The following is a 16,088-nucleotide window of genomic DNA, read 5'->3' as shown; positions in this document are numbered from 1 at the left end:
CCCCTCGCCCCGACCCGAGACCCGCTCCTGTTCCCCGACCCCCCCCTCTCTCCCCCGACCCCCCCCCCTCTCTCCCCCGACCTACCCCCCCCGACCTACCCCCCCTCTCTCTCCCGACCCACCCTCTCTCCCCCGACCCCCCCCTCTCTCCCCCGACCCCCCCTCTCTCCCCCGACCCCCCCTCTCTCCCCCGACCCCCCCCCTCTCTCCCCCGACCTACCCCCCCCTCTCTCCCCCGACCTACCCCCCCCTCTCTCCCCCGACCCCCCCTCTCTCCCCCGACCCCCCCTCTCTCCCCCGACCCCCCCTCTCTCCCCCGACCCCCCCTCTCTCCCCCGACCCCCCCTCTCTCCCCCGACCCCCCCTCTCTCCCCCGACCCCCCCTCTCTCCCCCGACCCCCCCTCTCTCCCCCGACCCCCCCTCTCTCCCCCGACCCCCCCTCTCTCCCCCGACCCCCCCTCTCTCCCCCGACCCCCCCTCTCTCCCCCGACCCCCCCCTCTCTCCCCCGACCCCCCCCTCTCTCCCCCGACCCCCCCTCTCTCCCCCGACCCCCCCCTCTCTCCCCCGACCCCCCCTCTCCCCCGACACCCCCCCTCTCTCCCCCGACCCCCCCCTCTCTCTCCCGACCCCCCCCTCTCTCCCCCGACCCCCCCCCTCTCTCCCCCGACCCCCCCTCTCTCCCCCGACCCCCCCCTCTCTCCCCCGACCCCCCCCCTCTCTCCCCCGACCCCCCCCCTCTCTCCCCCGACCCCCCCCTCTCTCCCCCGACCCCCCCCCTCTCTCCCCCGACCCCCCCCCTCTCTCCCCCGACCCCCCCCCTCTCTCCCCCGACCCCCCCCCTCTCTCCCCCGACCCCCCCCTCTCTCCCCCGACCCCCCCCCTCTCTCCCCCCTCTCTCCCCCGACCCCCCCCCTCTCTCCCCCGACCCCCCCCCTCTCTCCCCCGACCCCCCCCCTCTCTCCCCCGACCCCCCCCTCTCTCCCCCGACCCCCCCCCTCTCTCCCCCGACTCTCCCCCGACCCCCCCCCTCTCTCCCCCGACCCCCCCTCTCTCCCTCGACCTCCCCCCCTCTCTCCCTCGACCTCCCCCCTCTCTCCCCCGACCTACCCCCCCCTCTCTCCCCCTCCCTCTCCCCTCTCTCTCTCTCTCCCCTCCCTCCCTCCCTCCCTCGCTCAGCGGCACGAACAGCTGCAGAATTCTCCCTGGCTGAAGCACTTTCACACAGGTAGGAAGATGGTTTATTTAATCTTTTTGTCGAGGAAATTTAGCTTAAATTAACTCAGGCGGAGACTTTCAGAATCTGCTTCGAGAGAAGTTTATTACTAAAACTAACAAGATATCTTGGAGAGCCCGCTTAGTCCGTACCAAGGCAGAACTCTCAATTTAACAGGCAACTCTGCTCTATTCTTATACTATTGAAACAGGAATTTTATCTGTAACTTACCACTTAAGTACATTATTCATACATTCTTTGTAAATGCCATCAAAGCAAGAACTTTATCTAAAACTCCACACATAAACATTATTCATATATTCCGTGAGTACAAAGGTCATCTATTATACATGAGCATTATTCATATATTACAAAGGTCATCCCGGTAGGCACATTTTATCTCTTTCTTGCATAGTTTCTCCCTGTCCTTCTGTTGATAACCAGCTATCTGGATACTCATGTAACCACCAGATGGTCATGTATATAGAATTTTCTGTTCTTTGAGGTTGATAAGGTTCGGTAATTCTCTCCAGCTTCGTGAATTGTACATAGTCAGCAAAAGCGAACTTAACCCTTCCTTTAACCGAGGACAAGGATTGGGTTTTTTTCTTCTACACTTTTCTTGGCTTATAAATGTTTATTCAGGTTGGATTTATTTGTATAATATTTGTAGAAGTATAAATAAGGATTTATTGTCGAATTTAATGAGTTCCCTTCCCCCCCCCCACCTCGTTCTGGACGCCTAATTTGTAACCTGCGCCTGATTTTTTAATGTGTAGAACAGGTTTTTTCAGTTCTACAAAAATCTTCACTGGCGCCATTCTACTTTAGTTTGGAGTACATTTTCACTGTGGAAACTTTCAAATCAGGCGTCAGTGGCCGGACACGCCCCCTTTTGAAGAAAAAATTCTGTTCTAAACTAGAACTGTTCTACCTGACTAGAACTGCAGAAAAAAAAATGTGGAGAATTGCGATTTCTAAAATAGTCCGTTCTCCACCAGTTGCTCCTAAAAATCCGGCGCGAATCATGTGGAAACTTGGGCCCACAGTCTTAGGATAAGGGGTAGGCCATTTAGGACTGAGATGAGGAGAAACTTCTTCACTCAGAGAGTTGTTAACCTGTGGAATTCCCTTCCGCAGAGTGTTGTTGATGCCAGTTCATTGGATATATTCAAGAGGGAGTTAGATATGGCCCTTGCGGCTAAAGGGATCAAGGGGTATGGAGAGAAAGCAGGAAAGGGGTACTGAGGGAATGATCAGCCATGATCATATTGAATGGTGGTGCAGGCTCGAAGGGCCGAATGGCCTACTCCTGCACCTATTTTCGATGTTTCTATGTACCCTTTAGTTTATATTGCCTCTCCTCGTTCTTCCTACCAAAATGTATCACTTTGCTCTTTTCTGCATTAGATTTCATCATCTGCAAATTTTGAAATTGTGCCCTGTACACACATGCCTAATCATTAATATATATCAAGAAAAACAGTGCTCCTTGTACTGACCCCTGGGGAACACCACAGTATAAATAACAACCATTCACCACTACTCTCTGTTTCCTGTCACTTAGCCAATTTCGTATCCATACTGCCACTGTCCTATTTATTCCATGGGCTTCAACTTTTCTGGCAAGTCTATTATGTGGCACTTTATCAAATGCCTTTTGGAAGTCCATGTGCACCACATCAACCGCATTGCCCTCATCAACCCTCTCTGTTACCTCATCAAAAACTCAATCAAGTTAGTTAAACACGATTTGCCTTTAACAAATCCGTGCTGGCTTTCCTTAATTAATCCACACTTGTCCAAGTGACTGTTAATTTTGTCCCGGATTATCGTTTCTAAAAGCTTCCCCACTCCCGAGGTTTAACTGACTGGGCTGTAGTTGCTGGGTTTATCCTTACACCCTTTGTTGAACAAGGGAGTAACATTTGCAATTCTCCAGTCCGCTGGTGCCAGCCCTGCATCCAAGGAAGTTTGGAATATTATAGCCAGTACCTCTGCAATTTCCACCTTTACTTCCCTCAGCATTCTAGGATGCATCCCATCCGGTTCTGGTGACTTATCTACTTGAAGTACAGCTAGCCTTTCTAACACCTCCTCATCAATTTTTATCCTATCCAATATCTCAACCACCACCTCTTTCACTATGACTTTGACAGCATCTTCTTCCTTGGTAAAGACAGATGCAAAGTACTCATTTAGTACCTCAGCCATGCCCTCGGCCTCCATGCGTAGGTCCCAAATGGTCCCATCCCTCCTCTTACTACTTGTTTACTATTTATGTGCCTATCGAACATTTTGGGATTTCCTTTTATGTTGGCTGCCAATCTATTCTCATACTCTCTCCTTGCCCCTCTTATTTCCTTTTTCACTTCCCTTCTGAACTTTTTATATTCAGCCTGGTTCTCAATTGTATTCTCAACCTGACATCTGTCATACTTTTTTTTCTGCTTCATCTTATTTTCTATCTCTTTTGTCATCCAGGGAGCTCTGGCTTTGGTTGCCCTACCTTTCCCCCTCATAGGAATGTACCTCAACTGCACCCAAACCATCTCCTCTTTAAAAGGCAGCCCATTGTTCGATTACAGTTCTGCCCGCCAATCTTTGATTTTGATGTACCCGGGCCAGATCCATTCTCAGCCCACTGAAATTGGCTTTCCTCCAAGTATTTTTACTCTAGATTGCTCCCTGTCTTTTTCCATAGCTAGTTTAAACCTTATGATACTGTGATCACTGTTCCTGAAATGTTCCCCGACTGACACTTGCTCTACCTGACCCACCTCATTCCCCAGACCAGATCCAGCAATGCCTCCTTCCTCGTTGGGTCGGAAATGTACTGATCAAGAAAGTTCTCCTGAACACACCAGAAATTCTTCCCCTCTCTGTACTTTACACTATTATCCCAATCTATATTAGAATAGTTGAAGTCACCCATTACTCTGTAATTCTTGCACCTCTGTAATTTTCCTGCAAATTGCTCCTGTATATCCTTCCCACTAGTTGGCGGCCTGTAGAATACACCTAGAAGTATAATGGCACCTCTGTTGTTTCTCAACTCTAACCAAATCGATTCTGTCCTTGACCCCTCCAGGACATCCTCTCTCCAGCACCGTGATATTCTCCTTAATCAATACTGCCACCCCACCTCCTTTCTTGCCTTCCCAATCTTTCCTGAACACCTTATATCCAGGAATATTTAGTACTCAATCCTGCCCTTTTTTGAGCCAGGTCTCCGTTATTGCCACAACATCATATTCCCATATGGCCAGTTGCGCCTGTAGCTCACCAACCTTATTTACCACACTTCGTGCATTCACACACATGCACTGTAAACCTATCTTGGACTTTCTTGTATTGTCTCTTAGTCTGACCCCACCTAATACCATACTATTTCTTACTCTAGTGCTATCTGTCTGTCTCAATCCTTTATGCACCTTGTTTCTCCTCTTAGCATTAAACTCTGCAAAATAATGCACTAAGCTCTATGTACTCAAATGCCTGCTGCTACTTCTTTCCTTTCTATAACTGAGAAAAAGGTGGATGATTTCCCTTCTCCCCCCCCCAAAAAAAAAACCAATAGTGATTCAATTGTTTCACTTTTAATTTTGTTATTATATATGGTAGGTTTTCTTGACTGGTCATTCAGGATTGGTTGGTTGTTTTCTAACTCCTTAGTTTTTTTAAGCCATTGTCCTTGCTTTTGATTTGTACATTCCCATCTTCCCAATTCTGATTTGCTGCTGTTTTACTTTGAGCCAAATCGGAAGTAAGCACTAGATGGAAGACTTTCAATATAGTATAGATGTTTGTAAAAGCTTCTGAAAATAAATTAGTGTCAACCGTGTCTCAGTGGGTAGCGCTCTTGCCTCTGAGTCAGAAGGTTGTGGGTTGAAGTCCCACTCCAGAGACTTGAGTACAAACTCTAGTATTGAGGGAGTGCTGTCTTTCAGATATGTTAAATTGAGCCCCGTCTACCCCCTCAGCTGGAGGCTCCCACGGCACTATTTTGAAGAAGAGCTGGGGCGTTCTCCCCAGTGTCCTGGCCAATAATTATCCCTTAACCAATATCTCTTTTTAAAAAGATTATCTGGTCATTATCACATTACTATTTATAGGAGCTTTCTGTACGCAAATTGGCTGCTGCGTTTTCTATATTACAACGGTAACTACACTTGGTTGTAAAGTGCTTTGGGACATACTGAGGTCATGAAAGGCGTAACATAAATGTAAGTTCTTCTTTCTCCAGTAATCTAATAGCTTAATTTTTTTGAGCTGTTGTAGTAAATTGGATACACTTTGTTACAGGCATTGCTGGAGACTGGAAGACCCATTTCACCACAGCCCAGACTGAACATTTTAATTCAGTGTATGCCCAAAGAATGAAAGGATTGAATTTCACGTTTTATGAAGACTGACTGTGCAAGAATTGAAAGTCCAAAACAGTAGACTTAATCAAATATATAATGGCTTTACATCAATGCCACTAAATCCTGATCCAATTTGCTAAGAAATGTATTGTTTATATGCTGCCTATTATTTCTCCTTTGGTGGATTTCCAGTCTTCCTGTACTGATGGGAGATGTGCTAAGTGGAAGCTTGTACAGGGCAAACCATCCTGGCCGAACGCCACAGCTAAGTGTGCAAGTGTACGTGAAACTGCCTTTTACTTCGCTTAAAGATTATATAATAGTAGGACTAATTGAATTTAATCTCAAATTAAAATTAATCTAATCCAGTGATCAACAATGTAACTTCTAATTTGAAACAAATCTATTTTAAATTAACTTTATTACTTTGTGTTATAATTTACTCTTATCTGAAAATTATGCCTCTATAAGAAAAATAAAGCAACATTTGTTCCATATTACCAGCAGATAATAGAATATGGATGCCCATTGTCCATGCTTTGCAATTAAAGCTAATTATAGGTAGTTTAATAAAACTGAAAGCAGATGTGCTATAACTAAGTATTAAAAAAATCACAATTATTTGAGCATTCAGTGACTTAATGTCTACTTGGGTGGTACATTGGGTTAACAATGACTTTTTAAATCTGGGACCTGAGTTTCGATCCAGTTCAAACTGATGGGATGAAGTCTGCTGTCTACTTTGGAATGTGTAAAATAAATTGCCCTATGTGAAAGGTGTTTGGCCAGTCTTCACCCAGCTGGACATGGGGCTCACAGCATAAAACAACCTCACTCAAGAATGCACAGGAAAAGAAATGGAAAATGTCACACTGATACAGTGGGGGAATTTCAACTGAAGTGTTATACATGGGTTAATAAATGTGTGTTTTAAGTATGTAATGAAGGGGATTTCATTAAAATAGCAAGATTAATGAAATCTGAAAATAGGAGACATGTCATTTTCAATATCCAGACAGAGTTAAATCCACAACTACTGCCTTGGACAGTTGAGAATTTCCCAGAGAATACAAGTTGAATCTTGCCTAGCCTTTGTGTGACCTGCTCCACTTTCCTAGTTATTGCACCTCATGTAATGAATGTAACCATATAAATTACAGCACATAAAATAGTAATTTGATCCATTGGCCCTGATCTGTACTGAGCGTGAGGAGGAGGAGGAGGAGTTATGGGCGGGAAAACTTGCAAGTACGGGTTTCCCAAGCATCTTTCACATTTTTTCCACAGGCTTCCTGCCCATTAGGTGGGAGTGCCTGCAGCAGAAGGATACAGGGAGCTGTACCGAGGTTCTTATGAGTCAGGTGAGGCCGAGATGGCAATGGAGGGGCATAGTAGACAGGATGGGCGGAGACGGGGGAGAGACAGCGCAAGACGATGGTCGGGGGGACGAGATCGCCAGGGAGTTTACGAGTTAGTTTGTTAGGCCTGGATGAACCATTCCTGCTCCTTCTGGGCCACAAGCAGTGCTGTAAAGGCACTTACCTCACGCATCCAGCCCTTTGTGCTTCCTTTTACCTGCCAGGTTTCCTGAGACCGGGGAAACACGGCCCACATTAGTTAAAAATTAAACGCATGTTAAAATGGAGGCACAGGCTCCTTAAAAGCTTTTACCAACCAACAAGTGACCCGAGAGTGGATTGGTCACCTGCCCCCTTTGAAACCTGAATGGGCAGGTTTGCAATTTAAAAAAATTTTAACTTCTCACCCACCCCAAACCCACACGTTTTGGAGAGTTAAAAATTACCCCAATTTTGTCAGTGCCAGGTCTTCAACTGAAGCTATTTACTCTAATCCTATTTCCTGCACTTTTCCTGTATCCTTTTTATATTACTTGATGTTATAGTCTGCCTCAATAGCCACTTGTGCTGATACATTCCATGTTCAAATAACTTCCTCAGTGAAAAATGTCTTAACATTTTTCATTTTCTAATGATACCTTGCCTTTATGTCCCCTTTTTACCACTTATCATTTCATTGACAAATGGGGGAAATAAAACCAGGCAAGCATAAATTTAAGCTTCAGAAACAGATATAATTTTCAGGTTGTACCAAGATATCACTTCCATTCACAACTCCTCAGATAATGAAGGAGTCTATGCCCTCATGCAGCAAGATCTGTACAACATTCAGGCTTGAGCTGATAAGTAACATTCGCGCCACACAAGTGCCAGCCAATGATTATCTCCAATAAAGGAGCGTCTAACCACCGCCCCATAGCATTGCCGAAGCCTCCATCATCAACATCCTGGGGGTCACCATTGACCAGGAACTTAACTGGATCAGTCACATAAATACCGTGGCAACAAGAGCAGGTCAGAGGCTGGGTATTCTGTGGTGAGTGTCTCACCTCCTGACTCCCCAAAGCCTTTCCACCATCTACAAGGCACAAGTCAGGAGTCTGATGGAATACTCCTGGATGAGTGCAGCTCCAACAACACTCAAGAAGTTCGACACCATCAGGACAAAGCAGCCCGCACCGTGAACCATCTACAAGAAGCACTGCAGCAACTCGCCAAGGCTTCTTCGACAGCACTTCCCAAACCTGCGACCTCTACCACCTAGAAGGACAAGGGCAGCAGGCGCATGGGAACTCCATCACCTCCAAGTTCCCCTCCAAGTTACACACCATCCTGACTTGGAAATATATCAGCCATCCTTCATCGACGCTGGGTCAAAATCCTGGAACTCCCTAACAGCACTGTGGGAGCACCTTCACCACACAGACTGCAGCGGTTCAAGAGGCGACTCACCACCTTCTCACGGGCAATTAGGGATGGCCTTGCCAGTGACGCCCACATCCCAGGAACAAATAAATAAAAATGTACCTCTTTACAATTCAATACCTATTCTCCCGGAAAAGGTGCCAATAAATAGTCCTTATGATGTGAAACAACTTTATGCATTTAGTTATGGTATATAGCAGCTACAGTGCAAACAATCCACCCTTTTATGCAGCTTATTCCTAGATAGTATGTAGGATTCTGTTGCCTCTTGTCTCTATGCCACTTCAAAAGATACACATCAGTCTTGCAAAACACTTTTCATAAAAGACCAAACAGGTTTATTCTAATGGAATTACTTTATAATTCAGAGACCAGTTATGAGGACTTAATCAAACAGCCAAGTCCTTTTTGAATTCTTGCAGAACTTGAGAAGTACTTCTTATAGAAAAATGCACTCATGTTCCTCAGTGAAAACAGAACTGTAGTTCTAAGAATCACAAAAGTGGAACCTTATGGAGCTTAATTTATCTACCTTCTCCACAAGACAAAATGAACTAGCGTGCAAAATGTACTGAGTTTTTATATGCCTAATTTATTTTGCAGAACAAGCATTTGCTTCGAAAGTCATTCTATTAGTTAAAGGTGATTGTCAATATTGTTCCGCCAAGCTAAAGCAAAAGGGCTTGGGGCGGGGGGTGACCACATGGGGCGTTTATAAGGATTGAAATTATACATAATCTAGGTTTGGGCAATTTGACAGTTTTAACCCATGTTACACGTATTTAATCAAATGCGCCACAGTCATCAGTGCGTACACCCCAATATTCGATGTGACAGATGAGACCAAAGAGGGTTTTTACTCCAACCGCTCAAAATCCCTGCCCGCGCCCCTGCGGACGACAAACTGATCCTCCTCGGTGACCTCAACGCCAGGGTCGGCAAGGACACAGCTCTCTAGGGAGAGGTGACTGGCAGAGCGGGTAGGGAAAGCCAACTCCAGCGGTAAAAATGTCTAGAACATGAACTTGTTATCACCAACACCTTATTCCACCAGAGGAACAAATACAAGGCATCGTGGCAACACCCTCGCTCCAAACACTGGCACCTGCTCGAGTATGTCATCGTCCGATCCAGGGATCGCAAGGATGTGCGCATCACCCGCGCCATAACAGGAGCTGATGACTGCTGGACGGACCACCGCCTTATCCGATCCATCATTGATATCAACATAGCCCCAAAGCGGAGGGGGCAGCAGAAGCAGTGCCGCAAAAAAGTCAATGCCGGGGCACTTAAAGATCCAGCTAAGAGAGCCCTATACAGTCAGCACCTCACAGCTAACCTGGCGTGCCTTGATGACCCCGAGACGCAGAATGCCCACAGCACGGGTCTGCCCTCCAGGCCTCCATAACCAGTGCCTGTGAAGAGATGCTCGCTCGGTCACTCAACCAGGAAACACCAGGACTGGTTTGATGAGAATGACCAGGAGATCCAAGAGTTAATAGATCGCAAGCAAAGGGCATTTCTGGGCCTTAAATAACAACCCAACTCAGGAACAGCAAGGCAGCATTACAGACGGCTTAAAGCTGAGGTCCAACAAAAAACCCGGGACCTAAAGAACAGGGTGGTGGATAGAGAAAGCACAGGAGACACAACAGCTTGCCAACAGCCATGATGTGCGAGGATTCTTCATTGCAGTCGAGGCCACCTATGGTCCAAGCACCCAAGGCTCCAGGCCAGATCAAAGACTTGCTACCACTCCTGAAATGAGTTCTTTGGTGGCTGAACAGTCCAATACGAGTGCCACAGATTCTGTCACAGGTGGGACAGATAGTCGTTGAGGGAAGGGGTGGGTGGGACTGGTTTGCCACACGCTCTTTCTGCTGTCTGTGCTTGATTTCTGCATGCTCTCGGCGTTGAGACTTGAGGTGCTCAGCGCCCTCCAGGATGCACTTCCTCCACTTAGGACGGTCTTGGGCCAGGGACTCCCAGGTGTCAGTGGAGATGTTGCACTTTATCAGGGAGGCTTTGAGGGTGTCCTTGTAGCGTTTCTGCTGCCCACCTTTGGCTTGTTTGCCGTTAAGGAGCTCCGAGTAGAGCACTTGCTTTGGGAGTCTCGTGTCTGGCATGCGGACAATGTGGCCTGCCCAGCGGAGCTGATTGAGTGTGGTCAGTGCTTCAATGCTGGGGATGTTAGCCTGAATGAGGACGTTGATGTTGGTGTGCCTGTCCTCCCAGGGGATTTGTAGGATTTTGCGGAGACATCGTTGGTGATATTTCTCCAGCATCTTGAGGTGTCTCCTGTACATGGTCCATGTCTCTGAGCTATACAGGAGGGCAGGTATTACTACAGCCCTGCAGACCATGAGCTTGGTGGCTGTTTTGAGGGCCTGGTCTTCAAACGCTCTATTCCTCTGGTGGCCGAAGGCTGCACTGGAGACGATGTTGGATCTCGTCATAGATACCTGCTCTTGTTGATAGGAGGCTCCCAAGATATGGGAAGTGGTCCATGTTGTCCAGAGCCGCGCCGTGGATCTTGATGACTGGGGGACAGTGTTGTGCGGTGAGGACAGGCTGGTGGAGGACCTTTGTCTTACAGATGTTTAGCGTAAGGCCCATGCTTTCGTACGCCTCAGTAAATACATCGACTATGTCCTGGAGTGCAGTCTCTGTATGTGCACAGACGCATGTGTCGTCTGTGTACTGTAGCTCGACGACAGAGGTTGGGGTGGTCTTGGATCTGGCCTGGAGATGGCGCATGTTGAACAGGCTCTCACTGGTTCTGTAGTTTAGTTCCACTCCAGTGGGGAGCTTGTTGACTGTGAGGTGGAGCATGGCGGCGAGAAAGATTGAGAAGAGTGCAGATTTCGTCCCCTATGGGGCACAACGGACATGATTTTTGCAGCGTGGCAGCTACAGGGAAAATGCAAGGTGCAGCGCCAGTCCTTATATATGGCCTCCGCCGACCTTACAAAGGCTTTTGACTGTCAAACGCGAGGGTCTATGGAGCGTCCTCCTCCGTTTCGGATGCCCCCAAAGGTTCGTCGCCATCCTCCGCCTGCTCCACGACGACATGCAAGCCGTGATCCTTACCAACGGATCCATCACAGACCCAATCCACATCCGGACCGAGGTCAAACAGGGCTGCGTCTTCGCCCCAACCCTCTTAATCTTTCTCGGAACTAAACTACAGAACCAGACGGAACCTGTTCAACCTTCGTCGACTCCAGGCCAGGTCCAAGACCATCCCAACGTCTGTCGTCGAGCTACAGTATGCACACGACGCCTGCGTCTGCGCACATACAGAGGCTGAGCTCCAAGTCATAGTCAACGTATTTAGAGGCATACAAAAGCATGGGTCTTACGCTAAATATCTGTAAGACAAAGGTCCTCCACCAGCCTGTCCTCGCCGCACAGCAATATCACCCCCCCCCCCCCCCCCCGCCGTCAACAACGTAGACCATTTCCCATACCTCGGGAGTCTCTTATCACCAAAACCAGACATTGACGACGAGATTCAACACCGCCTCCAGAGCACCAGCGCAGCCTTCGGCCGCCTGAGGAAAAGTGTTTGAAGACCAGGTCCTCTAATCTTCCACCAAGCTCATGGTCTACAGGGCTGTAGTAATACCCGCCTCCTGTATGGCTGAGACATGGACCATGTACAGTAGATACCTCAAGTCGCTGGAGAAATACCACCAACAATGTCTCCTTGCAAGATTCTACAAATTCCCTGGGAGGACAGATGCACCAACATTAGCGTCCTCGACCAGGCCAATATCCTCAGCATTGAAGCACTGACCACACTTGATCAGCTCACATCGTTTGCATGCCAGACACGAGGCTCCCAAAGCAAGCGCTCTACTCAGAACTCCTTCACAGCAAGCGAGCTAAAGGTGGGCAGAGGAAATGTTGCAAGGACACCATCAAAGCCTCCCTGATAAAGTGCAACATCCCCACTGACACCTGGGAGTCCTGGCCAAAGACCGCCCTAAGTGGAGGAAGTGCATCCGGGAGGGCGCTGAGTACCTCGAGTCTCATCGCTGAGTGCATGCAGAAATTAAGCGCAGGCAGCGGAAAGAGCAGGGTGCAAACCAGTCCTACCCATCCTTTCCCTCAAATGTCCCACCTGTGACAGGACTGTGGTTCTTGTATTACATAGAAAATAGGTGCAGGATGTCGGGGTTTTTCCTTCTACGGTTGCTGGTGACTGGGCGCAACCTTCAGACTATGGTGATTTGAGTTGCTATCACCATTGGACCTTTTTTTTCCTGCTTATACCAAATTGCAGCTTAGTGATATGTTTGATACCACCAATATGAATGAGGCTGCTTATATCCAATTACAGCATAGTGATATGTTTGATACCACCAATATGTCTACGACCACCTATATCCAATCGCAACCTTGACGTTTTTGAGGCGTCCTGTACCCCTATCTGGTTCTGACCTCAGAATTTAGGTGGATAGTGAGCTTCCCACAATAAAACACTCAGAGATGCAAAAGACAAGAAATGTTCCTGGAAAATTCAGGTAAGTCCTACTTTATTAAAACCCAGGTGAGCGGTTAAACAAGGTTACATTGCTAAAACAACACAAAGGCTAATACACATGTATATTTGGTACGAGCCCCCAAAGTGTGGACCAAGTGAAATATAAGGTCGACACACTGGCTTGTTGAACCACCTTGAACTAAGAAAAAGGTTTATGGGAGGAACGGACACATCGAAAGTTTTACACAAGTTTAAAATCCTTACACCCACTCTATCACCCACCCCCTCCTTTACACATAACTAGCCTAAGCTGACAGTTGGGAAAAGACTCCAGGGTGATACTCACAGTTTCCCTGTTGACAGGTATAGTGGGTCCCACCTTAAATCGGGCTTCTCCAGTCGTCCTCGGAGGTTTTATCTGCTGCGAGGCTGAGTCCCTCTCTCTTCCTTCGAGTGTCGTCGGGTCTCTGTCTCTATCTGAGGGTGTCTTCTTCCGAGTGTGTGTCCTTCTTGTGTGCGTCTCCTCCTCCGCCTGTGTGTCCTTCTTGCTCTTGCCTTTATATCCGGTTCGGCTCCGGCCCCTTTTGCGCCCAAACTGAATCAATGTCTCAGTGTTTGAGTCGAGGTGGGGATGAGGTGTTAAATGTAAGGCATTGTTTCTTGTGCACCTCGGTGCCTAATCGTCTGGCTGGCTATTGTGTCAGGGTCGGGATGTACTGAGGTATGAGGCTTCCTATTGTCTTTATGTACATGGGTAATGGGCTGGTAATCGGCCCACCTCCTTGATTAGATCCAGGTAAGCTGTTCTTTACAAAATGGGCCGGGTATTCCCCATTGGTCGACGATTTCCCTGCTTCTGGCCCGGCTCAATTCACTGATTGGCCGGCCCAGGATGCACTTTTCCGGGATTGGCTGGCTTCTCAGCCTGCCTGTGGTCCTTGAATTCACAAAGTGTCTGGCCACAGACATCCTTCCCAGCCTGCCTTTCTTCCTGTGGCTTGCCTTGGCCAAAGTTCGATTACAGGATGATCCCATGCTCTGTTTCCTTGTTACCGGGTGCCCTTTTTTTTTTTATATAGTGTAGCACTGGATTTTCGACCCTTACACTCCCCCATCTTGACACATCCGGAAATAAAGGGAATGTGTCAAAGGACTGTAAGAAAATCCTAGGGTCTGCCAAGTGTCAGCCTTCCCCAATAATTATCTTCGACTATGGGCCCATTTACTCCCAGGTGCACAAACAACATTCTTACTATGTACATTAACCCCACTTTCTTGCAGGTAAATTACAAAACAGGTACCTCTTTGTCTTAGTTACATAGAGCTTTCAAACCCAAAATTACACTATGTCGCATGGTTCTTGCGCTTCTTGCGCCATGTTTCAAAACACTACAACACACCAACACACAGTTACTGCACAGAGAATATCCATGGTATACGAGTCCATGATGTGCCTCATGTGACAGGGTTGGTCTGTCTCCGGGTGCGACTTCTCGGGATGTTACGACAGCCAGAGTGTCCTTCTTTGTTTCTGAAAAAAGGAAGAACACCTGGAAACAAAGGATGTTCTTAATGATCAGACGAGGCTGTCTTGCTGCTGTCTCTGGAACATTACGGAATAGCCCTGTGCCCTCTGAGCCTGGCTAGATTTACAAGCGCTGGCTAGAAGGTACAGGACAATAATTAAGTGTGCAATAACCAGTGCATGGGAGGCCATACGGAGCCAAACAGGGATGTCCACTCGGGTACCCCAGTCCCACCATGCTAGTGATTGTATGTTTGCAATCTCGAGGGCTATACCCTTTGTCCTTTGTTCCAGAGTGTAATAATGCTTTTGGCCGAGTTCCACTGCCTTCAACAAGGCGGTGAGCTTCTCGGGGAGTAATGGTATAGGATAACCAAAACAGACAGCGTACTTCTGCAGGTCACTCGCATTGTATTGTACCGTGAGGTGAACTGTGGAAGGTTCTGGGATTGGAATGATCCTTTCCTGGGCCACTTGAACTTCCGCCCTGGGTTTAAAGCAAAAACTACTGTCCGGAATATCACACCACTCACTTGGGCCGTGTCTATACCGATGGGCAGTCGTGGCGACACACTATGTCCCACCACCTACATATGCTATCTGTGGAGGTACATGGCCAGGTGCCATCACCTCCATCGTGCAATTTATAGGTTCTGCCCCAGCAGTGCTAAACCCGCACTGTGGCCTCCCGAAGGCGTTCAAGTGCTGGGGACATAGGATGACCTGTGCTCCCCGGCTACGGCAACCAGCTAAGTCTATCCCTGTCATGGCGCGTTCCCACATAATGACATAGGGTGGGACCATTGCGAAATGGACGTACACCCCCCCTCGAATGACTCCTATGTTTTCCACACGGTACAGGGGTGCTGGTTTGGCGGATGGCCCCATGACTGGCATCCACATGACTATGCCCATGATGGTGTGGTTAGATTTCCCGCAGTCAACCGAGACAGGGTAGGCCTCGGACGCTACCCGGAGTTGACAGGGGCTGAGGGTGCTGCTATAGGGGTATAGTGCCTCCAGGTGCCTGTTACTGATCCAGGAGGGGACCTGACCTTACCTAAGGTCCTCCAAGTTACTCCGTCCCTCTCCCAGCAACCAGGCCCCATAGAGTATACACACACCTCATTCTGCGCAGCTTGATCGGAGGCCAGCCGGTCCTCCCTGATCAGGGCGTTTATGGTTAGGGCATGATTCTCTATCTGGGTAATGATTTCTTTAAGGTGTACCATTATAGCTAACCCCTCATGCAGCGAGGAACCCAATACGTGGTTCTCCTTGCCAAGGATGCTGCGCAGCTGTGATTTTAACCCATTAATCTGTAGGGCCAGCTGCACCTCATCCAGGCTGTTCATGACCAGAGGCCCCAGTGTTGATCCCCGTAAAAATGTCGTTCATGACACCCCTGCGTTGCCTGCCTCGTTCGGTGATGTCTTCCTGCCTATACAAGTCTGCTACATTGATGTCCCCAAAGTCCAGCTCGTAAAAGCTCCTGAACGTTTCCTTCCGTAGAGCTTGATACAACAACTCGGTTTCTCTGGGGCAGAAAGCAGGTAGGTGAACTTCTGTCAGGTTTAGAATTACTGAAGCAACTGCATAATGTACTCCCTGGTATACTAACTTATCTGTCGGTACTAACACTTACCCATTCCCAGGTCCCCTAGTGGTGGATGGACATCCATAACTGACAATGGGCTTGGGCATGGGCA

At 48.2% G+C, this 16,088-nt stretch overlaps 1 protein-coding gene across 1 annotated transcript in view; it reads left to right on the top strand.

Moving 5' to 3' along the window:
- LOC139226863 (sulfotransferase 2B1-like) overlaps window positions 1-6,358 on the top strand; it is a 39,802-nt gene extending 33,444 nt beyond the window's left edge. Inside the window, exon 6 of the mRNA XM_070857957.1 lies at window positions 5,521-6,358. Coding sequence (XP_070714058.1) covers window positions 5,521-5,630 — 110 coding nt within the window. The 3' untranslated portion in view covers window positions 5,631-6,358. The remainder of the gene's footprint in view (window positions 1-5,520) is intronic.
- The last annotated feature ends 9,730 nt before the right edge of the window (window positions 6,359-16,088 follow it).

This window comes from Pristiophorus japonicus, chromosome 16 (assembly GCF_044704955.1).
Source record: "Pristiophorus japonicus isolate sPriJap1 chromosome 16, sPriJap1.hap1, whole genome shotgun sequence".
NCBI lineage: Eukaryota > Metazoa > Chordata > Chondrichthyes > Pristiophoridae > Pristiophorus > Pristiophorus japonicus.
This window is presented reverse-complemented; position numbering and strand designations above follow the sequence as displayed.